The following is a 24406-nucleotide window of genomic DNA, read 5'->3' on the forward strand; positions in this document are numbered from 1 at the left end:
GGGTAAATGGTCGTTTAAAGGCATCGCCCCATGTATTGGTCGACCCTGGTCCATAGTTAAAAAGAAGTCCTTAATATAACGAACTCGCCTTTTATTTTGCATTAATTGACCTTTTTTTTTAATTTTTAATGCGGATCTTAGATAAGCCAGCTCAGCTTTTCGATTGCTTCTATGATAACGACTTCCTAAGGATTAACTTAATAGGGGCCCTACATGGCTGTTTAAGATCCTTCATTTCACCGTAATGCTTGTATGCGCATTTGCTCAAAACTATTTGCATGCTTGTTCACTCTGGCGCCAGCGAGACTGGGGAGAGGGGGGCGGGGGGAGGCTATATGCCGGCAGCGAGAAAGGAGAACCTCTATCAGCCGCAAGTGGTACGGCCTTGCCTATCGCGACCTGTTTGGGCATCCGCTGCAACCCCAGCATCAGCAGGGAGACATCATTGTCGGAACAAACGCCACTATGCTCTGTAGAAAGACACGTCTCATCTGAATCTACTCGAAGAGATCTCATATCATTCTAGCATGCAGCCGACAGCGCCGGCGGCTGTGGGGTAGACTCTCTCTTCCCCTACCCCTACCAGTACGCAGCACAAAAAAGAGACTCCGAAGTTTCAGTTAGTCCCCTTCAAGCGTATTTCCATCCGGTTTCGAACATTCCTGCGGGGCGTTGTAGCTGGCGCCGTTGATTCATAGGTATAACGCATTAGTTCATACCGATGAAGTGAACATGTGAGCGAGCTTTTTCGGCGACATTGTAACCATCTGTGCTGCCTCGCTGTTCGTGGCGCCAGAGGTCATGCACCGTACCTGCTATTGTGCATTTGTTGTTAGAAGACTAGTTCAGGAAAGTACGTCGAGCTATTGGAGGTCACCAATCGGATCAGCGAGTATGTATGTGTCCGATACTGAGTCGTCAGACTCTGGGACACTGGCAGCGGGTATTTCGCAAAGTTAATCGTCTTGAGAGCGCCATACCTGCTATTATCATCCCATTGAACTTGAAAGAGCCCCCTGGAATGCGATATGCAATTCGAGTTCGCCCATTTTTGTGGGCGCGGACTGCTTTTCTTCTGGAGCCAGCAAGCCACCTGTTGAGCAGCGTGACAGGTTGGACAGGGAATATCGCCAAGCCGCATTATGTATAGCTTAAGAGCTGGAAGCAATTCTGTTAGTTGGGAGCAAAGGCGGAAGAACTTACTTGCCAGGGGGTAACCGCTCCTAAGGTACGACTGAATAAGCAAGGAACCGTTTCATAACTAGCCAAGAAAAACTAGCTTGAAACTATATACATTGGTAATATTGCCTGAGGCTGGAAAACCACATGAAGGCTTATGGGCTATCGTTGCATCAAAAGAACAATTTTTATTATAAAACAAAAAATTATCGTTAGCAGCCGATAAAGTGATGTATTCTAAATAGTAGCTACACATAAATAATTGAACAAAACAGATTCGTTTACTCCTACTATTCTTTTGTAATAGGATGACATGCAGCGTAATTGCGATCTTGCATGTTATGACCTCCACACGTTGAAAATATAGGACGCAAGCAGAACTATATAGATAAAGCAAGCCCAAAGTCTATACCTTTGAAATTAGCTTTTGAAATTGAAATCTCCAAAGCACCGGACAATCTACATAGATTTGAATATGCATGGACTGTACTCCTTTCAAGCTCTCCATGTACATCAAATCTGTACACCATTCCTGTTAGCAAACGTAGCGTCTTTAATAATGATAATAAACAAGTGAGGACTCAGGTCGAGTCGTCTGGGTCTCATTATGTGCAGTGGAACATTTCTTGAATTGAAAGCCGTAAGAACTTGTTCAATGACTGCACCCCGGATCGATCGAAGCACTTGAACGAAAATCAGCTATAAGTACAATTGAAAGCAAGTTACTTTTGGCTGCATTTCGCAGTATAGTCTTGATGAGTTAATTTAAATTTAGTTCAAGTACTCCTGTATAGGCTCAGTTATTTTCTATTCTGTTTTATTTGACTTCACGGAACTTGAGTTCGCTGTGTCCAATTCCTCGCAGTTTATCCAGCGTGTCCCTTTTCGAATAATACCGCTAGCACCAGACACGTTTTTTTTTTCTGATACGATAGTATGAAGCAAAATCTTTTAAACGTTTTTACTTTATTGGTCTCAAGCAATAAAAACCGACATCAACGGAGTTCCAACGTTAATTTGTAACAGAACGACGAATACTACAACAATAACTATTCTAATTTTTTTCAAGCTAGAGAGATCCAGTCTAGATTAGGTAATGGCCTGAACCTACAAACCATTCGAACCTGCATCGAATGCTGGTACAAGATAGTAGCATATAGATGGCTGCGATGCATCTGTTCTGGGACTCGATAACAGGGTCGGCCACGTGCCCTAAAGATACGTACCATCTGCTCTTTCGCGTTATCCACTTCGGCTAAACACAGTCCACACCCGGCTTCAACAGGTGGTCTTCAGGCACTGACCAGCTCGGACATTTGCGGCGGCGGCGGCGGCGGCGACGACGACGACGACGACGACGACGACGACGACAACGACAACAGATTTTTCATAGGCGCTGACGCCGCTTCTGAAGCTAGCCTCGACGCCGTATTCGTACGCGACATGAGATAATTTCGAACGTTGGGCCAAGTCTCCGTTCATGGCGGTTCGGCGACGGCACGCTTTTTGTGGCTTCTCCGTCGTCATACATAAGCAAGAGCAGCTTCTGGACCTTAGAATAAAAGGAATCAAGGCCTTTGGGACGCCACATGCCGTGCGGCATACAAGGGAGTTAGCAGGCCTGTCAGCTAGTAAGGCCGGCGTGGGGCTTCAATTTAGCTTCCTCGATTTTTCGCGTTCGCAAATTGATAAGTTTTGTTAGTTGAATTTGCAGTTCAACGAACTATGATATATTTCGGTGAAAGTGACTGTTCAACTTAAGCGAAAAACCCGTTAAGCTGATCTAATGTAGCACTTGTAACAGAAAGTTATATAATAGCATACTATTATGTATTTATCTGATTTCGAAGAGCACATGATTGAATATAGAGATCAATGGAAGAGGCCACGCAGGTAGTGCTCTGGGCAAGATCATAGCTAGCGACACTGTATCCTAACAGATCAAAATATTGCTTTGGGTGAACGAGGGATTTTAAGCTATTCTACTCGGTAAAAGCCTATAGAAATATATACCTGCTTTAAGACTCCCAGGCGGAAAGTGTACACATACTTTTGTACGAAACATTATGAAAAGAGCTATCATTTATTATTATTATTATTTTAACGACAATCATTTTCTTTTTCAGCTGCATTTTAATTTTATCTGGGCTTGACTTTCCACTATGTGATATAGTACACGAACGAAATAAGCACTCAAGCTGACCGTATATATTCTAGTGATTATACAGGCTCGGTTCATGTAGTGAACTGTATTACCACCGGGCCACAAAATCTGCGTTTATTTTGTATCGAATATATTAATATATATATATATATACATATATATAACAAGTTGAAACAACATTGACAATTACGAGGGCAACCATTATTATTTACAAAATAGCCGTTCTGGTGTAACGGAAGGCATCATGCAGAGCTCTACACTTATCAACATATATGGTACAACATATAGGATATGGGCGTATATACAATACGAAGCGTCTTTACTGTGAACCAGATTAGCATTACGCGATTCTGGACGTTTTTGTTCGTGCACCATCCATGAGAAGCGCCTGCGTCACTTGGTTAACACCGGTGGAGAAACTCTCAGAATCTCCTTGAGTTAGAGCAGCAAGCGACCTGAAATAATTTCTGAATTAGAACCTTTCCATTGGCGTCTACCTAGATGTGTTTAGTTACCTTGTTCCTAAGCGTGTCCGTCTCAACGAAGTTAGATAACATCGTCATCAAAATATAGTGGCGTAATCATATATATATATATATAGATATTTTTTTCACAGGGGTTTATATATAGGGTATAGGTTTTCATGGGAAGGTAGCGAGCAGCAAAGCCTAACTAGACTAAAACGGTAGTGCGTTAAGTCAATGTTTTTCATTTTCTCAAGCGATCTATTCGATCTCCGAATTTCCATTATGATTTTAACATTGGAACACTTTTACCGAAAAGATAGTGAACTTGCTAACGGTTACATATATTGAAGTCAACCAGTCGACATACGTCATGGTACTAACAATCATATGGGAGAATTTATCTTTTTTATAAGGAAAAAAAGCTATTAAATGTATAATAAATACTGACCGTATGTACGCTGCTGCGATACGTAGTACAGCTAATTTAGATAATTTCTGCTGGTCGCAGTTAGATGGTACAGCCTGCCGCAAAGCGTCGAAAGCCGCTCCAATCGTGTGAACCCTTGACCTTTCCCGTGCATTAGCCTCAATCCTGCGCAGACGCAATGAGTCCAGACTCTCCGGGCTTTCACTATTTCGAATATTGGCATCATCCTCGTCCTTAACAGTGGATGGTTTAGATCTGTCAGTATGTCCCTGAACTTTCCTCACAGCGAGTGCGCGAAGTACATTGGTCTCCCATCCTTTCCGACTGGTTTTCTGGGATTTCTGATATTGTACATGCTCTAGCTCTATGCCATTCTCTTTATTATCATGATTAGTTTCGAGTTTAATTTTGAGCAATTTTTGCGTCGATTTCGGCGGTTGATTTCTGATATTTAGTTCGTGACGACTTTTGCTTAGGTCAACAGCGATCAAAGTTTCTGGCTCGATTTCTTGCCTGAGACCTGCCTTGTTAGCTTGACAGGTTAGGTGAGTTGGCGAAATCGCTCGACGTTCATCGGCGACTTTGGTAGACGTTTGCCGAGTTATCTGGCTTACACTAAGCCTTTGCTGACTCCCCGACTGGTGATCTGAAGAGATCCCAGAGTCTCCGGAAGACGGTCTGTCTTCATCCAAAATATCTGCAAAGTTTTTCGGTGGAGCAGCCGCTTGTCTATTTCCTCGATGAAGGTGGTGTTTTTTAATTACACTAATTCCGTCGTCTTCAGGTAGAAGAGAATCTGTACTTTCCAACGAGTCCAAAGCGGTTGCCTCCGGTTTCCATCGGTCAGTAAAGTCCTTAGGTAGAACGACAGTTTGCTTGTTTTTAAGCTGAAGACGGGCTTTCTTGGCAATATTAATCTCATCTTCTTCCGGCAGGAGGGTATCTGCACATTCTAGAGCATCTAATGAAGCTGCGCGCTGTTTCAGTCGACCCAAAGCCATGCTGGGCTGCTGGCGCCGTCACCTCTCAACTTTGAGCCTCCTAGTTATCACTGTCACGCGTGCTGATCATCAACGTGTTTCCAGGCAGTAAGATAGAATTAAATTTGGGTCATGATACACCCAGAAAAACGCTATCCAAGTTGAACTATCGAGTGCATACAGGCACATGAGTTAAATGTCCGTATCCAGCAACAGCGGGTTTCGTACATGGGCATGCTATGGGTACACGGGTACTCTGAAGTGCTTGTAAGAGTTATCGAGCCACCATGTTGTCTCTTCAAAAACCGGGTACTAGGAAAGGGCACCAACAATGAGAGGGTGAGAGGTTCCTACGTATATTGAGAAGGCCTATCAAGGGGTGGATCGACCACATCTAGAGCCATCCATGTACAGCGTCCTCACCGGCAACGACAGGGTGGAGCAGAAGTACAGGCACGAGTAAGTTATGTTGACATTTCAATGACCCAATCGAAACACTGCCAATTACGATAGCAGAGATTACTTAAGACCTAGTAAAAATACATTTACATTCTCGCTGTACGCAAGCTAAGTAACGTTATGAGCTTTTAGTTCTACGCTAGTAGTTCTGAACTGCATATAAATAGCAAAACTTGAATAAAGTCCAATTGCGATGCGGATATTTGCTCTTTTGTGTTGCGGACAGACAATACTGACACAAATATGAAACACGTGAAACAATCGAAATATGTAGTACGTTTTTTTTTTATTAGCGTATAGGTTAACTATAAGGAGTAATAGATGTGTCATATTTTTTTTCTGTAGACTTACGCGAAGTCGTTTTGCTCGTACGAGCAAACGAACACACAAAAATAACGCGACAAATCGTACAATAAGGACATTTTCTACAATGTAGAAGCCAACATGTGGCCATGAGTATAAAACCATTCAGCGTATATTGCTTTACCTACCTAAGGGTTGTGACGGTTAGATTGTTCATTATTGCTAACGTCGTCGCAATAATTTTACAACAGTCTGCTATGGTCATCGCATAGCGTTGCTGCTGTTTAGTCGCTTATGGTAGAACGCCACCCAATTTTTAATACCATCTTTGAATAATCGTTTACCTGATACTGTGTAAATTACTAGCATTATCTTCGTGGATACAATGCGAATCTAAGATGTCCTTCTGACAACTTCGCCCACTTCATGAAAATGGCAGTCTGTTGAAACAGTAGTATCTTGTTAATGTTAAAGGCGATGATGTGACCTCAGTAAAGAATTGTTAAAAAATTCGAGAAAAAACATTTCTCCCCATGTCTGGGAGCCAAAATGCCGGCTACGAACACGATCAATAATATGCTGTGGAATCAGGCCTTCAAAAAAGGCCGTAAGACTGATTCTTCTTTCATTAGAAGATTCGGAGCTGTTTTCGAGCAGTCGAAACATTGGCCACTAGTCACCATTTTTCCAAATGTGCTAGTGTTTTTGTACTCAATAATGTCTGGTGATTTGAGTGGTCATATTGTACAGACACTTCACAACCTTTGCCGCTCGAGATTAGAGCAATGTTTGCGATATTTCTACACCTAAACGTTGGCTTCCTAAAATTCTCTAGTAGTTTTCGAAAGAGCGTTAGCTTTTGAGGCATACCTGTTGAACTCCGCCATGTTTTACGGTGTAGATTTTTCTATTGACAATCATACAGTTATCTAGGCTGTGTGTAAGACATAGAGACTGAATCACCAAGCATAAGCTAACTCGTCTGACAAACGGTCGATGATAAAATATGTTATAAGATGAACAGCCTTAATAATAATTTTCACGCAATATTTTAACAACGACTCCGGAAGGTTCCCAAAAGAATACTTTACGAAGAAGTTTTTTTTACTTTGTGGTAACTTGCGATCTTGCCATAGGGAAACCGCTACGGTAATACACTTTACATCAGTTCCCGTTACGTGCCTCTATGCATGACACGTGCGGGTATTATATCAGTATTGCAGATAGAAGTATCTCGTGTTCTCTTGTGACCAAGTGCCCAATCTCACAAGGTTCTTCAACGAGCTCTGTAACACCTGCGGTCCATTAATAAGCAGAAACTTATCTTGACCGAGCGGTGATCTTAGAGCTCAAAATAATTCACACCATATGGCAAGGTAAGAATAACGAAGCACTGGAAGTTAACCTTTTTTGTTGTTGTTACGCGTATTGTCTGCACGTTAGTGCAGGCTGACTATTGAGGAACCGTTATCTGATAAATGTCGAACCATTCAATTGTCGATTAATGATCGTAGAGCTTCTGTTGTGTTACTCTGGTCCAATGAAGATTAATTGGTGTGACAGTGCTCCGAGTGGAAGGATTCATAAACAACAATGTTCTTCAATTGAGGAGAGAAACAAACGACGATGGACAAGTGATTACCCTTTTGGAAACGGCACCCCATGGTGCGCCTTGCAGTTTCTCGATTCACATACATCTAACGATTCATTGCGGCTATATAGACTTATATACACAACTGACTACGCTTCCGCGTATAGTTTTCATGAAGCTAGCGTGATACATTACTGAGCTGATCCTTAGTTGTCGTATAGCATCTCCAACGATGCTCTGTATTTGCCGCAGCGTGACGCCAGCTCATCAGATCGTCTCGCTTAAAAGGAAAAGGCTATCGATTCGTAAGTAACTGGTAGCGTTAAGTGCGATTCTAATTAGTGAGAAACACCGGAGACGATCAGAGTAAGAATATATTGTTGGATAATTAGCTTGCAACGTCAAATCAACTACTACGGATCAATGTGACCGCTCGCTGTTTTTTTTTTTTATAGTTCATATATTAGTCATTTTTAGCCAGACATTGACCTCTACGCCATTGAAAATCTATATCTTATTATGATACAACAATTTTTTTTTTATTAAAGATCAGTCGCCGTAAAAATAGATGTACCGAAAGCAAAGCATTGGCGCCATTGTCTCTATTAGTACCTCTTAGAAAGCGCTAGCGAGGCTTCTCTATAACATCGTTGCTTTTCTATCCTAAACTTGTACATAGATAATATATTGGTTTCGTTCTATTAAAATGCAAAAAAATTATTGCTTGGTTGATAAAATTGGGATGTTTACAGTTAAGTATATGATGATCGTGTCCAAGCATGGCCTTCATACTAAATGCTAACGTAAAACGAATAATTTTACTATGGTGGGGTGCCTCTCTGTTAACGAGATAGCGCAAATAAAATTAAACTTCTTTGTTGGTCAATAGTCTTTGTTAGTTCAAAAGTCGCCTTGTGCTACCCGTGTACAATCTGTCCTTTTTAGGTGTCAATGGTCGAAGTAGATGCCCTTCTCGGGCGTGGCGTACCGGTATTTTCGCATAATGTTTCGTGAGGCCACGTAGCTTTTAACACTAGAAAGTAATTCTGAACAACAATTTTACATGTATTTACACTCATTCATAGATTCATTTTTGGTGTGCTTTTTATTTAGTAAAAGTACCAGTAGGTTTTCCAACGACGTTCAATTGCCAAGGCCGACCTCTGGCGCAGTACTGATAACTAAAAAAAATTAAAATTTCTAATTTTGCCTTTTACGATTAGCAACAACTATTACTAGGCGTGCTCTGACTCGGTTAAATGCACTAGTTATCAAAAGCTTGTTCTACAAATAAAACAACAAATCCGTCATTGTGCCTTTGTCCTCGCGTAATATAAATGATGATATCGTCGAAAGCCATCCGTATGTCACTCTTGAATTTGATGATGGCCGTCAGAGAGGATGAAGGGGCAATAGTAAAACGGGACAGAGTTGATGTCCTCGAAAAGGGGCGATACGTGAGAAAAACAATACGTGAGCTTGCCGCTTGTTCGTTAAGTAAAGCTTAGTTTTTTTAACACTATTCTGACTGATTCGCTGCTGAGCTTGCAGATGTTGCGTGTCTTAAGCTATACCCTCGGATGTGTGTGCCTTCTATCCGTGTCCTGTCAAGGTCTCATGCAAGGCCTGCTACCGCTAACCGCTGTTGGATTGGCTGGCCTCAAGCTTTACTTAGGAATGCATTTGCTTGGAATGGGAGCGTCAATGGTCGGTCGTCAGCTTCACGGCACATTAGTTCCCGATCAGGATGAGGTAAGTGTTGATCTATTGATAAAGTTTCATTAGTTGGCTTCCTGACACTTAATAGAGCTGCCTATTGAGACACGCCATCAAAAGTTTTTAGTTTCTGATCGCTGTCAGGTTTTTGTTTTTCAACCTGACATGCTAGCGTCTAAGAGACAGCTGAATCATATTTATAGCAGACGCATAAATTTTCAAAAGATAAGATGTTTTTCTGATTCAATCGTATTCTAATCCTTATAGAACACAAGCGCATCCGAAAAAGCTATGCTAAGCTAAAGCTTCTTAACATTTGTGTGGCATATGGCTTTCGTAGATTGCCATATTGTTTCGCAAATAACAATAATGGTGAGTATGAGTATTTTGAGTATGATAAAAACAGTTGATACTTACAACCCGATACGATAAACTGATGTCCACGTTTGCTTTATTCCATAAATTGGAATATGGCATTTGCTGATCAGGATGATTCAGTAGTATTTACTACAACAAATTCGCCTGAGGAGAAACCTCCTGCAACAGAAAAGACTGCACGGAAAAAGCGTTCGTCCGCGAAGTCTGCCGAACGGGTGAAGCGCACTAACGAACTTCCCAAACTCAACGCTGAGATGCTTCAATTTATCCACGAAATTGACGACGATCAATGTTTCGAGAGGTTCTTCTGTAAGTACAATTAACGAATTATCAGAATCGGTCAAGTGTGCGTATAGATTTTGTATAAGATCTTAATGCTTTTATACGTTCTCGAAAAGCGTAAATGTAAATATAACGTATTGCTAGAATGGCTAGATGCCTCTATTATTTTATAGATTCACATTTCGACCTAATGGTCACGATGACGGTGATCAAGAGGAGAGAAACGAAATAAATAGCACTAAAAGGTTTATGCAAATGTACGAAGTGATATGAAGACATCCAGATTCTGATCTACTCCCAGACGATGCCTAAATTACCCTTATGCATTATTATTATTAGGGTGCAAATACTGTTATACGTATTTCATTGTACAAGCTAGTTAACTAAGTTGAGTTGTTAGTAATGCACACCAGTCATATTTGCATCCGCGCCCTTCATGGGCCCTTAATCTGTGCCCCGATTACCCTTGATGCTTACGTATATATGCATACAGTAATAGAAATCTACGTCATTGAAAATCCCTTGTTCAGTCGGGATAGCGTGCGATCTTATCGCATGACGCGGTTCGCCCTACACATTGAATAATGACTGATATATTTGTATGTACTAGGTACTAAAGTTTCATGTCTGTTTGTTCGTCAGACCGAAGTCGACTTTACGAGGTCAAATTGGGCTGATTTTTGGAGTTTCATTTCAACGAAAGCGCGTAAGATTAAGCCAATTGGGCGATCAACTTTCCCTAAGAGTGTCTCTTTATCCCACAGCATTTAGTGTCAAGTTAGAAACAGTAATCGCGTTTTTGTTCTTTCACGCGGTCCTCCTGCAGGTATCCCATATGAAAACCTTTAGGGGCCGAGGCGGCCATATTTCAATAGGATTTTCGTAGACTAATTTTGCTGACGGAATGGTAGCCGAAGGTGTTCATGGAGATCTTTATGGAGGGAAAGGTTGTTTTCCAACCTATTGCCGTGCTGAACTAAAATCTAATATACATGCCTAACCTAAGATGGATATTTCAGGATGAAAATGGTCAAAAAGTCATTGAGAGGTTGGCGTGGCCCCAAGCCACCCGAATAAAAATGCGTTACGGCTTATTTTTTTGGGCGAATCTCCCACAAGTACTGGTTGAAAAGTTCTAGCGGCTGATTTGGACAACATTCCAGTTGGGCAACCTTTTTCTTGGGACATCCACTAAGGTTTTCTTTGAGAAACAGAAATTTCCTATGCAAAACACCAATTTGTTAATGTCGTGACACGTCTATCACTGAACGTCAAAATTGAAATTTCGCATTAAAAAGAAGAAACCGAATGCTTTAGCTTTCTTTTTGTCTTCTTATTACGTATAAGTTTACGTAAGGGCTATTCTTTATTATTAATAGAAAGCTCTCGATGAGTTGAACGAAGATGCAATGCACACATCTCTATCTAAAAACGATGTCTTTGAGTGGAAATTGCGTAAACTCTACTAGTCGTATCGGTCTGCTTACGAAACACTGCGGTAGTGAAACAACGTCAACGACTCTATCAATCGGCGCTATCCACATACGTCTCGGACACAGTCAATTCAATTAGAAAAAAATCAAAAAAGCCCCGTAGTCATATTGTAGAAATCTCTCAAAAATCAATACATTACGAGCGAGGCAAATTCAGGATTGGCCTTCTTGCTGTATATACCCTTTGGCACCACCAACCCTTGTTGTAAGGTATAGGATAGTAAACTAACTAGAAAAAGTAGCTGGGCAAAGGTAGTTGCGACGAGATAACTGTTACCCCCGTCGCGAGCTTGGAATTAAGCAATGATAAATCAGCTCCTCGAAGTGGACGGAATAAGCTGACTTTTTCTATTTCGAGGAGAGCTGCGCGTGATCTGGAGCCGATTAGATGGTAAATTGTCCACGGAGTGGGTTTATTCTCCCACAGAGTGTAATGCTGATCTGTGTGACAATCATTGGCAATTACCGATTATTTATTTTAGAGAAAAACGGGCACGGAACGAAAGCTCCGTTTAGCGCCATTTTGTGCCAGACACTTGGCATTTAGTTTATGGCAAAAATTCTTTCGGCTACTACAGACGTATACGTATACTTTTATCGTGCTAGGTCAAATTGGTGCAGATCGTGCAGCTTTCGGGAGCTTTGGGACGAATACCGCTCTGCTACTCGATTTCTATATTCCGGATAAGACGGCGTGGTACGCAAAGGTTGGTAAATACTGTTTCTGCTGTTGGCCTTGATTGAAAATGTTCGATATGTTTGCGTAGTAGCATTGAGATCTAACGTAACGATGGCAACATTAGAGTTACTGCGTAGCTGAGTTCGACCGTAAACGGTAATGATAATAGTTATTCAGCCTTTGTTATCTTACTTTGAAAGACACATTAATCTTCTTCTATATATATATATATATATAACATTGTCTATTTGAAGTTATCTAGTAAAAAAATGTAATGGATATTGTTGCATAGAATTAGTGCCGGTTTGTTATAGTAACAACGCACGCAATGCTGACCGTATAGGTCTTAGTCCTTTTATCGTCCGTTATAAGAAGGACAATTTTATACAACAGTTGGTTATCTGTAACGATATATTGACGCACATATTGGGCGCTGTTCAGCCAAAGGCTTGCAAACGGTATCATTGCATTGAAAGATGGCCCTTTAATCTAGGGCAGCTCACCTGGGGAGTCCAGCACAATCATTGGGGCCGCAGAACTGTATTAAGTTGTGTCTCGATCTGCAGTACCCTTAATTCGCAATCGATCAAACATAGGTTACACAGGAGAAAATTTAGTTAAACAACATCTTTTTTCTACGGCTTTTCCGTCAACGGTAGGCAATTAATTATCGCACCCCCTTACTAGGTAGTGTGACACCTCGAACCTTGGACCATAATCGAATTCATTTTGTAGCACTTTGAGTCTTGATTGGAACAAACACGTGCTTGAAAATGTCTCAAAACACTTTTTTCTCATGCTCCTACACAATCGACAGTTTCCATTTGCTTAATGAAAATAGTTCCGTGTTCATGAAGTGCCTGGTGAAATCGATGCTGAACTATCAAAACTACGCAAAAAGATGGATCGAAATACGCGAGCGCTTCCCTGAAAACATGTGCGTGACGTAACTTCTACGTGTAGCGTAAGTTGAACTTGCTGAGTAGGGATAATTTAGGAATAAAACGGACAGCGTGCTTCCGTTCCGAAGGTACTGAAATTTTTCGCACACCGCTAGAACGTCTAGATCCGAAGATAATGTATACCTGGCTTGTTGGGCCTTCAACAGCGTCGAGGTGGCCTGCGCTCAAACAGACAACAGGACTTCAGCAATTTTTTCCTCGTAGCCAGTTAGGCATCTGCAAGTGCAATGAGAGCCGAAGCCGTCGCCAGTTAATAAAAGAATGATAAAGAGAGAAAAACAATTTAAGCGACATCATCGGCGCAGATCAAGCTCCCGCCGTCCCAGGCCCGCACTCGAAGTTGTCAACTAAAGACATTATTTATTTTCAAAGTTACACAGTATAAATCTGTGATGCTGTATCGCTTGCTTATATTGTTTCCTCTGTGGTTTGCATTCGAACTTTGCTTTCTGAAGGGAAACTTTATGATGACACGATTTACAGTCGCCAACGAAGTTCGCTAGGCGTCCTACTAACTTCGAATTCAAGTGAATGCTTAAGGTACAATCGATAAAAACCTCTCGTTGATTTTACAGATTAGTTGTATACGAAGAAGTTATTCCATATCCGATAGTTACATAGATATTTAGCACCTTGACGCAGTCTCTTTCGTACTGCATTTGTGTGCATATGTGTGTATGCTATAGTGTATTAAGAACTTAGAATCGACGCTCGCCGATAGAGTTTGGTAAACGACGCATTTTCTCAATAGAAAAATAATAATCGCAATTTTACAAAAAGTTACATCTAAAATGTGAGTGAATGAAGAAAGTGATTTGGCCCCCGTCAGGAGGTCCCTAATGAAAAAGGTACAAAGTAAGACATGCGTGCAGAAAAGTCTTCCAGTCTAGTAGTTTTAGTTATAATATGCATTTTCGCTGGATACAGGGACATAAAAGATTATACTGAGCATTCTTACTCTATTTTATAGTATAAATATCAATGGTAGCGCGCTACAGAACAGGGAATAATATTCTTTTTTATGACTTCGATAATTCTTTACGCGATAGGCTATGCTCCAAATTTCCAAGTCTGAGTTCGTCATGCTGGATCAGACACGTATCGCCGTATAATACTCTCGGTGTTGAGTGGCTGAAGTAAGTTTGATAGATTTGCGTTTTGTCGGTCACAAGTTTTGTTCGGAAGATTATCACATTTTGTCTTGAGTTAGTTAAAGCCTTTACCAATCACCTTCATCATTCAGATCGTCATCGCAAATGTTGCCGTCGTCATCCGTTCTCTTCAACGATGTGGCCGGCGATTCCAATCCTGTTTGTGCGAACCCGGATGGATTCGATTGACGTTCCATAGCCTGACCTTGAGCGTAACCGGGGTCCTTTATTTATTTATACAAGCAAGACAGCATTGGCAACTTATGAAGTTACACTCTAAATTGTGCTTGAGCGGCTTCCTACAACATATTGTTCGACTGTGAATTTCCAAATTGAAATTGACTTACCATGGTCGGTAAACAGATACCAATTTCAAGACATTAAATTCCCGATAGAGTATCCGTCGTTGAATAAAACTAGGAATGACCAGGTCAGGCCTAAAAATGACTAGGCTCCTTTAATCGACTCCTTATTCAAGCTTGTATATTAAGGTCAACGAAATCGTCAGTTTCAGAGGTGAAACATTGCTATCTTTCAGGCATTGGCGCAGGGACGCGAGTTGCGAAACAAGGAACTTTGTCCCGGAAAATGTAGAAGCGAGGATATACAGAAGGCTGTCAAATACGTCTCAAAACATCTTTTCGATGGGACTTAATTTATTATTTGATAAGGAGCTTTTGAGGAAATCAAATGAAATAATTGGTTAATTATAATTGTATCTGCTACGGAATGTTGGTAGCAGTGGTTTTGTGACGCAATCTAGACAAATTGTATGTACATAAATATATTCAACATAATACTTTGTTACTAGAAGTGGAAATTTCTGCCTCATACTTGTATGTTACGAAATCTGTAGACCTATGTAAAACACAATGAATGATCGATATACATTTGCGTCTGTTTCTTCTGTTATAAATACAAAATCCTATGAGCTAAATTGCTGGCTATATAGCGCGTGGCCAGTGGTCCGCCGTATTCAATTAGTTTCCAGTTAATTACGTCGTTCTTTTTTTTTTAATTAGACGATAGTTTCCGCTTAGAAAGCCATAAATATTATATATCCAGTGATCCAATTACTTAACGAAATGACAATACGTGATTTCGTAACTGGTTAGGACAAAGCTTTAAAAACAAAATGTTTTTAATTTTTGCACGAAACAAAGATTATTCTGTCGTTGTTGATAGCTGAAGAGTACCAGGTACCGTCGAGACGATGAGGAATCGATAGCGCTTCAACAGCGCTTTGTTAACGTTGCCAACGCTAGCCGTAGTTCGCTACAGAAAATCACGTTTATCAGTACTTGAGCTGAAGCTTGTAGATAACCTTGTTTCTTCACACAACGTAAATTAGAGTGAGAATAATATAAATACGTATCGACTTACTTACTTGTAGAGTCGAACAAAATTGCCCCCCAACTTGGGCCTTGTTATTTAGACCATTATTTGGGCTCAAGTTACGTTGAGAGATAGGCGACAACTTCTGCTTAAGGTCATCACTAAAATAATAATTATTTCGACTTTAGTTGATGGCCGGCATCTACGTATACAGACGGCCAGCCAATATTAATATATATGATATGTACAGCCTTTTTTTCAGCAAAATAGCCACGTATTTGTTGATGATTCAAGTGTTATCGTGTGCCTACAAAGGGCATCAATGCAGCGCGAGATTCACACATTTAAAGGTGAGCTTCTGAATTGAAAATTCCTCTAAGGCTCGATACGTCTTAGCCTGAACGGCCGAGATGTCCTTCCGGAGCTCGTAATATGAAGAGTTTTAGATATTATCTTGAGCCTCCGAATCGAAGTAGTATTGCATATCTACAAGTTTCTATAGATGTACATTTATCGACTCTTGAAATATTCAGTTTATTCATGGTAATATATATATAAGCGATTTTTATCGAAGGATGTTATGCACGCGCCATCGGTTATGTAAAAAGTAAATCTCTCGTCTAGAAAAAGTCCTAGTGTTTTATGTCCTTGGTGGCGAAAAATGTCACGGACCTTATGAAAATAAACAAGAGCCAAAAGATCAGAGATAAAGTGAATATGACAAGTGTACCAAAAATTTCTTTTTTTAAGTTACTTTCAACAGTGGACCTCTCCGCAGTTGCTTAGTCAAAACTTCTGGAGAACAATCCCTATGTTGATCCAGCGAACATACGGCTGCCATTTATGTTGTCCTTTTTGTTCCTTAAATGCTTTTTTGATGCATTATTACCTTGTTTGATTATCGTGCTGTTTTCATCCTTAAATCATTTTTATTAATGTACGTTGAATTTATTTTTCGTTACCAGTAACAATTCTAATTAGATTTGGATCAGTTTTAGAGCGATCAAAAGTAAGCCTACATACGAAGTCTTTTTATATATCGACCAGCTGACGGGGCACTCACCTTGCAACCTTTTTCACTCTGGTACACCCAATTTTCAAACTATAACAGCAGCGCTTATCGAAGGGTCTAAGTACTTTTGAAGCATTTCTAAAACTAAAATGTCTTGCTTGTAATTTCCTAAGCCAAAAATACGCTGTGGGAATTGACGCTGCTGCTGCTGCTTCCCTAGGGTAACATAGATTTTTGTAAAAATGTTAGTCTTAATGGTTCTATATTTGGACGCAAAAGAGAAGATCGCGCGAATCGTGAGACTTTCCAGAAATGTTACCGCTTTAGTTCGATGGACGAAGCATTTTTCGGCGATATCGGGATTCATCTTGTTGCTGAAGGTAAGAGTTCTTCATAAATTTTTTCTGTAAAGTGACTTGATAGATATATGTTTAAGAAATATAGGATCATGTGATGAATACGGCGTCAATTGAAAGAGTGAAGAGTGCTTATACAGTGCTTTTTTCCCATTTTTTTTTCCCTTAGTCACAGCACTTGCAACGAGTACTGAACCTCATTAAATGCCCATATATATAAAATGGACGACTTATGCGATATAGTGGCCTAAAAAACTTATTAAAAATTAACCATTGTTAATATGGGCGGTGACGTTATCATTAATATTCGTTTGGGTGGTATAGGAGGCATGGTATAATATATATATATAAGATCAGAAAAAAGAAGGAAGAGTGACGAGCAACGACGTAGTACAATGAATGGATCCTTTTTGTGCGAAATGGCGATGGATCCGCAGCGACAGTCGTTGGCGAGCTCTGTCGTAGCTTATGATCGTACATCTTATAGATCGAAATAAGGTTATTGGATTGAACGTGTGTGTTGGTTTAAGTAAGATGTAGCAATTTGCTACATAATACAGTAAACAATAACCTTGTTTGAACATGCGCGGCCGTGACACGAAGTATCGTCCCGATCTCGTTTTAAATACTTTCGACTCTTTCTTGTGAAACCATTACACATCGTCGAAAGCAACTGATGATCTGACACCGCATGTGATTGGTCAAATTATATTCAGAATTGTACGGAGATATAATTACGCGAGACGGACTGATGTACGCAAGAGATCCGGTGTAAAACATCACCTTTAACGTATAGTACCAATTGCATTTTCCCAGCCGGGCCATCTCGAGAATAAAAGTACGCACTGAGCCTTGTTTTTTAGTTCTGCAGCACTGAAATTCTCCGGACCCTTTTAGCCAACCAAATTCAATTGTACGATAATCCAATTAACACATAACGTTGAGTTGAACACGTATCTTCCTCTTCCTTTATCAACGAATTCTATCATTCCACCGCCACCACCGCCAGTACGCCTCAATAGGCTTTCGAGAGCCTGACCCTAGTCCTAAGCAGTACCACTTATTTTAGGCATATCGCTACAACCGACGTCGTCATAATTCTTAGAGCTGTTTAATTTACGACTATGCCTTTATTGTGCATGTCTACAGCCAATAAAGTAACTCGCCTTATGAGTTAGTTATTGAAAGTGATTAGTAAACTGCGGTTCGCCCTATAAATATGCTAATGATATCAGAAAAAGCCGACTATACACCTATGGCGATATCTCGGCCCTGTCTTGTACTTCGAATGAACTGAAAAATTGTCTGAAACTTTTGAGCTAGTTATTTTTTTTGCAGTTTTCGAGGTTTACATTATATGACCCGCAGCCAGTGCTGAAGGCGTATTTGTACTTCATATTGCTACCACAGTACCGTGTAGATGAATGATTTGTTCTTCGAAATCAATAGAAGGCTATAATTTTGAAACAACTATTGATCGTTTCCTTAGACTCTAAAGTTATGTCAATTAAATTGATATAGGTATTGGAGTTGGCTTGTGTGATAGCGAATAAATACAGTTCGGAATAGAGCTGGCTAGCATAACGATCTGCGTCGCCAAATCTGCCGCCCTATTGAACTGCTAAATTCGAAAAGGTTCAAGATTAAAAGCATCTTCCAGGCATAGCTATGAATAGTAGAAAAAATCCCTTCGACAATTAATGTTCCCTGCTCAGACGGGTCAGAGGACGACGCTTTTATATACTATCGGTACGTTCTGAAATCGAACGCATCAGAGGCTAGTTTATGCTAGTAGGCATAAAAACCTCCGTGGCAGAACGACATAGAGTCTTTGTACGATCGCACTCAGAGGTTTATCAAAGGATTGTTGGAAAAAAGGTGCTGTGCTTGCCAAGCAAACAATCGAAACGAATAAAAGACGAACGAACTTATGACAAACTAGCTTCGCCGATGCTACTGGTTGTCACTAGTCTTTTTTAGTAGTGTTTTTTTATTTTTTTAGTTTAATTACTAGTTTTGCCATAGGCCTAGCTTTGCTGACGCGATGAGGAACTGAAGCACAATGACCCGTCAGTTAGTTTTCTAGCAGCTATCCGTCCCTCCCACAAGTTGGTAATACTATCAAAAGGAAATCCGGCTTCGTACCATAAAGAACAAAGAAGAATCTTGGCAGAATGAAGTGCTTGGGCGCTGTGGGCTAAATCATTGGCGGTCTCAAACAGCATATGTATCCGCGTTTGACTCAGCGATCGATTTTTTATGGAGTTTGACACATTCTCTGTGCCCATAGTATTGTTAAATAATGACATAGTTATGTTATGATGTTTTTGTCCCGAATAGCTGTTAGGCAGCAGGATACTGCTGTATGCTAGGTAGAATTGTTCTGTCGTTAAGGCAAACACGGCTTTATCAGCATTATGAATTAGCTTCGTAAAATTTTCAACGTTCATAGCAGAAGAAGAACAGCGACCGACTGGATACCTCTAGAAGACCTTTTTTACATATATTTCGAAGTTCTGTATTGCTCGGTCAGTCGGAAGATGGCGCTCGCGTCTACGGGGACATATTGGCACCAGCTGCAAGTATAATGCGGTTGATCTACGGTTATATTGGCAATTGAAAGCTTTGTTCTTCTACATGACTACGCCACAGGTACGATATTACTACCCGTCGAAAATGGCAAGCGCTCAGGATGGATCGTTGACGAAGATACATCGTCTAATGCAAAAAATAAACAACTACGCTTTTCTATGATAGTGAACAGTCATCATTTAGCTAAACTAGTGCTCTCGCTTTTATTTCTATTGATTTTCTATGATCTGCGCAAATAAGGCACAATAATGATGTAGTAATAATCATAGATCAGACCTATCCGGTAAAAAATTAAAGACAAATGTACATTTCTTTTTTTTTTTTTAATGTTGGCGTGTTAAGCACTAACTGGGCTGTAGGAAAAATTAGATGGACCATTTTTTAGACAAACCTATGACATTTTCACCATTGGTCTGTCTCCCTACGACCGTCACTTGTAGCTTCCGTTAGGGTGCTCTGCGCTGTCATGTCACGTGCCATCACGGCGTATGAATTATTGTCACACGCACAGAGCGAAGAGAAATACTTAAAAATGATGTTTTTAGCTCTTCTTGTTTCATAAAGGTCTTCCAGCAACTCATTGCGGGAGTGATAGTAATCTCTTCAAGTATCTCACTAGACGGGGTTCGATTTGAATGTTTGCTCTGCGACACAAAGTGTGCAGCCCTAATTGCACTCGTGCACTACGAGAAGGTGCAAACATTTCTGAAACACGTTCAGACCCGCAGGCGTATCTTTTGTTATCATATGAAGCCAGTACCCAAGAACGTAATGAAATTACCCGAATTCATAATACGAAATAATTGTCCCCTTTGCTTTTCTTGAGATAAAATAAATACATTTACATTAAGCTTAAGCGACCCTCTTTTCTACTTTTATTATTATTATTATTATTTTTTTTTTATTACTTTTACTCCTCATTGTTAAATTGAGCTTAGCAACAATGAGGCTATGTTGAAGTAAAGCACTCGTCAGGAACGAATCGTTTCGTGAGTTACCAGCTTTTACTCACAGGCCCAATGTAGTATAATTCAGATTTTCCTCCCTGAATGTTCCGACAAAAATATCGGAACATCTTGTCCATGATGTTCGTGACTGAACCATGGGCGCTGGTTATTGACTATTGTTTCATTGTTGATTAGAGTAATTTTGCTGATTCGATAATAGATTCGAGCCTTGGAACCAACTCCCGCCTGACACTGGCTATGGTGCACATATACTTACGGTTCTTTATTTGCAAAACGTAAAAAATTTTAGTCCGTCGGTCGCAACGTTCCGTCCCCACGTAGTTGTTTCTTCGTCTGCGGTTTGAAGCATGCTGTTGTCTCTACTCTGATTTATCTGTGTGTCGCTTATTTGTAGGTTACTAAATAAAGTTTCTACGTAACCTAATAGGTATGAGAACAATTTTTTAAAGCCTAACCCTGTTTAAGACATTTTTCAAGTTATGTTAAATTTGCGGATCCTCTATTTATTAGCGATGCACATAGTTGCAAAAGTAAAAATCCGCCGCGACTTTCTGTCCGAAGAGAAATTGTAGATAGCCATCCTGTAACCAATCATTTAGACTTAAATAAAATGTAATTTAAATACAGCAATGAACAGTCGAACATCACCAACATTTACAGAAGACAAACCTTATTTATTATCAATCTGCCGTTTGCATTTTAATGAACAGGCTTTAACGCAGTAGCCGTAGAGTACAAATAAATTGGTAACCTTTTGATTGTTTTCATCCCTATCGGTACGATTCTTATCATATTATCATAGTATGATAATTAGAACATAATTACTATGATAATATACTCATTTTCATCTCGTTGATGTGTTTCATCTCGTCGTAAGATGTGAGTCGATAGGTAAATTATGTTTCGTATTCTTGTCCGTATCGTTGATCGGGGGGTGAAGATTGAGCTGAAGTTGTCCGTTGATATGATCTTCGCGTCTTCACTTGAAATTTTCTTTTCTTTCTCCTACTGTTATTTCTTTTGGTGGAGATTTTGTTCGCTACTTGTTCAATTGTTTGTCGCAGACTGTCATTTTTATTCCTGAGGGAGTGGTTAACCGCAAGGCTGTATATTATTATTGTTGGGATTATTTTGATTTTTCTTGTGTCTGTATCACTGTGCAGTAAATGGGCAAGGACGAATGTTTAGTCCAGCCTGACACTGGTAGCTCTCTGACGATTCGGGGATTCTAGATGGACCTGCGCATCAGATAGGATAATATATTTTTTTTTTTATTTTCTCAGTCGTCGTCGTCGTCATCATCATCATCCTTCAGTAAATCGAACGCACCTGTTATACTACAATGTAAAGCATCCGCCTCCTGCTACCGGCTTCAGTTGTTATTGTTCATTAATGGGCTACCCCCGATTCAGATTCGAATGCACACTCGACGTTCCGAGCATTTATTTTACCTCCGATTCGTGAGTATCATCGGGATGGTCTGCTATAGATTCATCCCCTTACAACAAGCTGGTTTTTTTTTTTAGAGTCATCTCAAACCCAGACATCTCCCTCCACGAGCCCTAATCACATGCATGCATGCATTATAAGTCGTCGTTACTTGTTGCAATAATCGTTTTGTTGGCTTTTCACATAACGCTTCAAAAAGCTATACATGTTGTTATATGTTTTTTGCCATATTTTATTTTAACAATTGTTGCTGCTTTAATTGGCTATAGTACGTTTACGTTTGTTTGCCTTTTTGCTTCCGTCGATCGTACATACTGTTTGTGATGGTTACTTGTTATTGTCTTATAATCATTCTACAATCATTTCGGAACGGCTTCCTCGCAGCAGATAATTATTAAAAACATTTGCGCCTGAGCTTATTTTGTGGCCTTGGACCGCGCCTCTGCGCAGCGTGCGAAAATGAAATGAACCTTGCTTTGCAACCTATCTGATACCCTCCTTTTACCTTCTACTCATTTCAATATTATTACACTGTTGTTGTCGTCGCCGCTATTGTTGAATACTATATAGACGGCTATTTTACGAAGCACTTTTTACCAATGGATATTCTTCTTTTTACTGTAACCTTCTATGTTTATTACCTTTGTTTCTACATGTGCTTTGATATAATTTACTTTCTACGGTTAAGGCTAGAGACGAACAACTCAATATAGCTACTATTGGTAATACTGTCACCATATTGTGCTGCAGTGGATATGTGACTGTTGCACCATTGTTTCCTAACTCCTATTGCAAACTCAGCGATCGGTTTAGTGCTTGCTAAAGGTCAAACAATATTTTGCCCCCTTCATCGCCGTTAGGCTGCATCTGTCCACGGTGACATCACTATTTGGGCTACACCAAAGGCTAGCCGACCAAATCGGATCGTTTTTCGCAGGTGTTTCTTTGCCGAGGAGAAAGCAGCCTTATAAAAGACCGCAGAAGTTAATTTTTGGAGAAACAAGGGGAAACAATAAAAGGGTTTTGTTTTTAATCGGTCTAAAGTACACCCGAATTACATTTCGTTATTGTGGAGGGACTTAGGGCGTGAGCCTTCATTTCCGTGCGTGTTGACAGCTCACCTTGCATTATCTATCGTTTCCATCCTTGGGTCTGAAACTTGCGACTGGCTGGGCTTTTACCATCGGACGTGGCAGATCCAGTAGAGTCCTTCTTCTTCGCGAGCGACAACCTGCGAAATAAAAAAAAACGGACGTGCATCTTACTTTAGTTTAGTTTTTCATTCATTTACAAATATATAACGACATACTTTGTATGCCTAGTGCTCATGTCTTAGGGCTTCCGCTTTTGGTGTTGAGCTTGCTTCTATCGTATTAAACTTCCGATTCCTTTAACCAATCAAAGTCTCAATGGATTCATTCATTAGTGAATTCGTCAACCGGAAGGCTATTGTACTGCAGGAACGTCATGATGTCACAGAACACGTACGTTGAGAGGACTAGTATATAATAGATACGAATACGTGTGGCAAGCCTGCGTGCATTAAATAAGCCCATGTTAGTATGTGTATGATAGTTACGCCTTGTCGGTGTGAATCGAAGTGGCGGTTCCTGTCAGATGGCTGGTTGTCCAAGCCGCCGTAGTTCGACCACTCGTGTAAACTAAGAAAGCTCTGATCTAGTTATACATACACATAAATGCGTCGGCGTAGAATACATAGGCGGAACGTGTTAGCGATTTCAACAGATGCACATCGTGGAGACGGTACGTAAAGATCGTCAATGAAAAAATATCGAAGTTGACTTACGAAAACAGGGAGCGATTGATGTACAGCATGGAGGGGAGCAAAATATTTAGGGTTGCGATAAGCGAAATAGTAAGCAATTAGTAATTACTTGAGATGTACACTATACAACTCAATCGTCACAGAATTTGTGAGCCATTAGGTATGCCTTATTCCGTAGTTCAATTAAATAAGTAAAGCGAGCAAACATTGTCCTCATTGGTGGTCTTCGATAGCCTCTGCAGTATATGTAATATATAAAAAGAGGAGAGCTTTAACCAACTAGCCTTGTTAGATTCCGAAATGGATAACCCAAACGTAATTTGCTCAAGAAAAAGCTTCGATTTTTAATATGGACCTTGCGATATCAACGGAAATCTCTCTTTTATCTTAAACATCGTTCAACGTACGTAAGCCCTGGATTTTAGCATGCATGTACGATCTCTACTACTTTAAGGTTATCTAACTCGCCACAGATTTGTTAAGAAAAATGCAACAAATTCAATGTAGATAGATGATAGATTAGACATACATAACGGAGATAAAACAAATATAATAGCGCTCGTAGAATGAAAATCAGAGTGAAAATTCCTTCTGGGATTCTTTTCTTCTCTTCTGAGGAAATTTGCCATTAAGGTTAGAGTATCACTGATAAGAAATTTTCTCTACTTTTCCTATAT

The 24406-nt window shown here is 40.2% G+C and overlaps 3 protein-coding genes across 5 annotated transcripts in view; 1 reads left to right on the forward strand and 2 right to left on the reverse strand.

The window, feature by feature from the left end:
* Positions 1-3386: 3386 nt before the first annotated feature.
* On the reverse strand, positions 3387-7129 carry LOC111247281 (uncharacterized). Its single transcript, XM_022797997.2, has 3 exons — positions 6850-7129; positions 4259-5714; positions 3387-3798 (listed from the first exon to the last, which is right to left on the reverse strand). Exons 2-3 carry the CDS (start codon positions 5236-5238, stop codon positions 3684-3686), a joined length of 1095 nt encoding a protein of 364 aa, XP_022653732.1. The 5' UTR covers positions 5239-5714; positions 6850-7129; the 3' UTR covers positions 3387-3683.
* A 51-nt stretch (positions 7130-7180) lies between these two features.
* On the forward strand, positions 7181-15121 carry LOC111247228 (uncharacterized). Of its 2 annotated transcripts, XM_022797905.2 has the most exons (6): positions 7181-7355; positions 7526-7875; positions 9122-9322; positions 9775-9973; positions 12046-12146; positions 14770-15121. In XM_022797905.2, the coding sequence occupies exons 3-6, from the start codon at positions 9122-9124 to the stop codon at positions 14884-14886; spliced, it is 618 nt and encodes a 205-aa protein (XP_022653640.1). In that variant the 5' UTR covers positions 7181-7355; positions 7526-7875; the 3' UTR covers positions 14887-15121. The 2 variants fall into 2 exon arrangements, with proteins under 2 accessions (XP_022653640.1, XP_022653641.1); XM_022797906.2 differs by lacking the exon at positions 7526-7875 and having other exon boundaries at positions 7182-7355.
* A 6017-nt stretch (positions 15122-21138) lies between these two features.
* LOC147756415 (uncharacterized) overlaps positions 21139-24406 on the reverse strand; it is a 26288-nt gene continuing 23020 nt past the window's right edge. Inside the window, exons 5-6 of one of the 2 annotated variants that reach the window (XM_086985433.1) lie at positions 23065-23174; positions 21139-21732 (exon numbers count right to left, since the gene is read on the reverse strand). In XM_086985433.1, the coding sequence (XP_086841559.1) occupies positions 23075-23174 (100 nt within the window). In that variant the 3' untranslated portion in view covers positions 21139-21732; positions 23065-23074. Of the gene's footprint in view, positions 23175-24406 lie in introns of both variants that reach the window. The other variant, XM_086985432.1, reaches the window with a different exon arrangement.

This window comes from Varroa destructor, unplaced genomic scaffold (assembly GCF_002443255.2).
Source record: "Varroa destructor unplaced genomic scaffold, Vdes_3.0 BEIS01000003.1, whole genome shotgun sequence".
Classification (NCBI taxonomy): Eukaryota; Metazoa; Arthropoda; class Arachnida; order Mesostigmata; family Varroidae; genus Varroa; species Varroa destructor.

What these genes read in the sequence shown, in the direction of transcription:
- LOC111247281 (XM_022797997.2), bottom strand. Translation starts at nt 5,238, where the DNA reads ATGGCTTTGGGTCGACTGAAACAGCGCGCAGCTTCATTAGATGCTCTA. An exon ending in ATCGCAGCAGCGTACATACG is followed by an intron (nt 3,799 to 4,258) that starts GTCAGTATTTAT and finishes AAATTATTTCAG; the next exon opens with GTCGCTTGCTGCTCTAACTC.
- LOC111247228 (XM_022797905.2), top strand. Translation starts at nt 9,122, where the DNA reads ATGTTGCGTGTCTTAAGCTATACCCTCGGATGTGTGTGCCTTCTATCC. An exon ending in ATGTTTCGAGAGGTTCTTCT is followed by an intron (nt 9,974 to 12,045) that starts GTAAGTACAATT and finishes TTATCGTGCTAG; the next exon opens with GTCAAATTGGTGCAGATCGT. An exon ending in AGACGGCGTGGTACGCAAAG is followed by an intron (nt 12,147 to 14,769) that starts GTTGGTAAATAC and finishes GCTATCTTTCAG; the next exon opens with GCATTGGCGCAGGGACGCGA.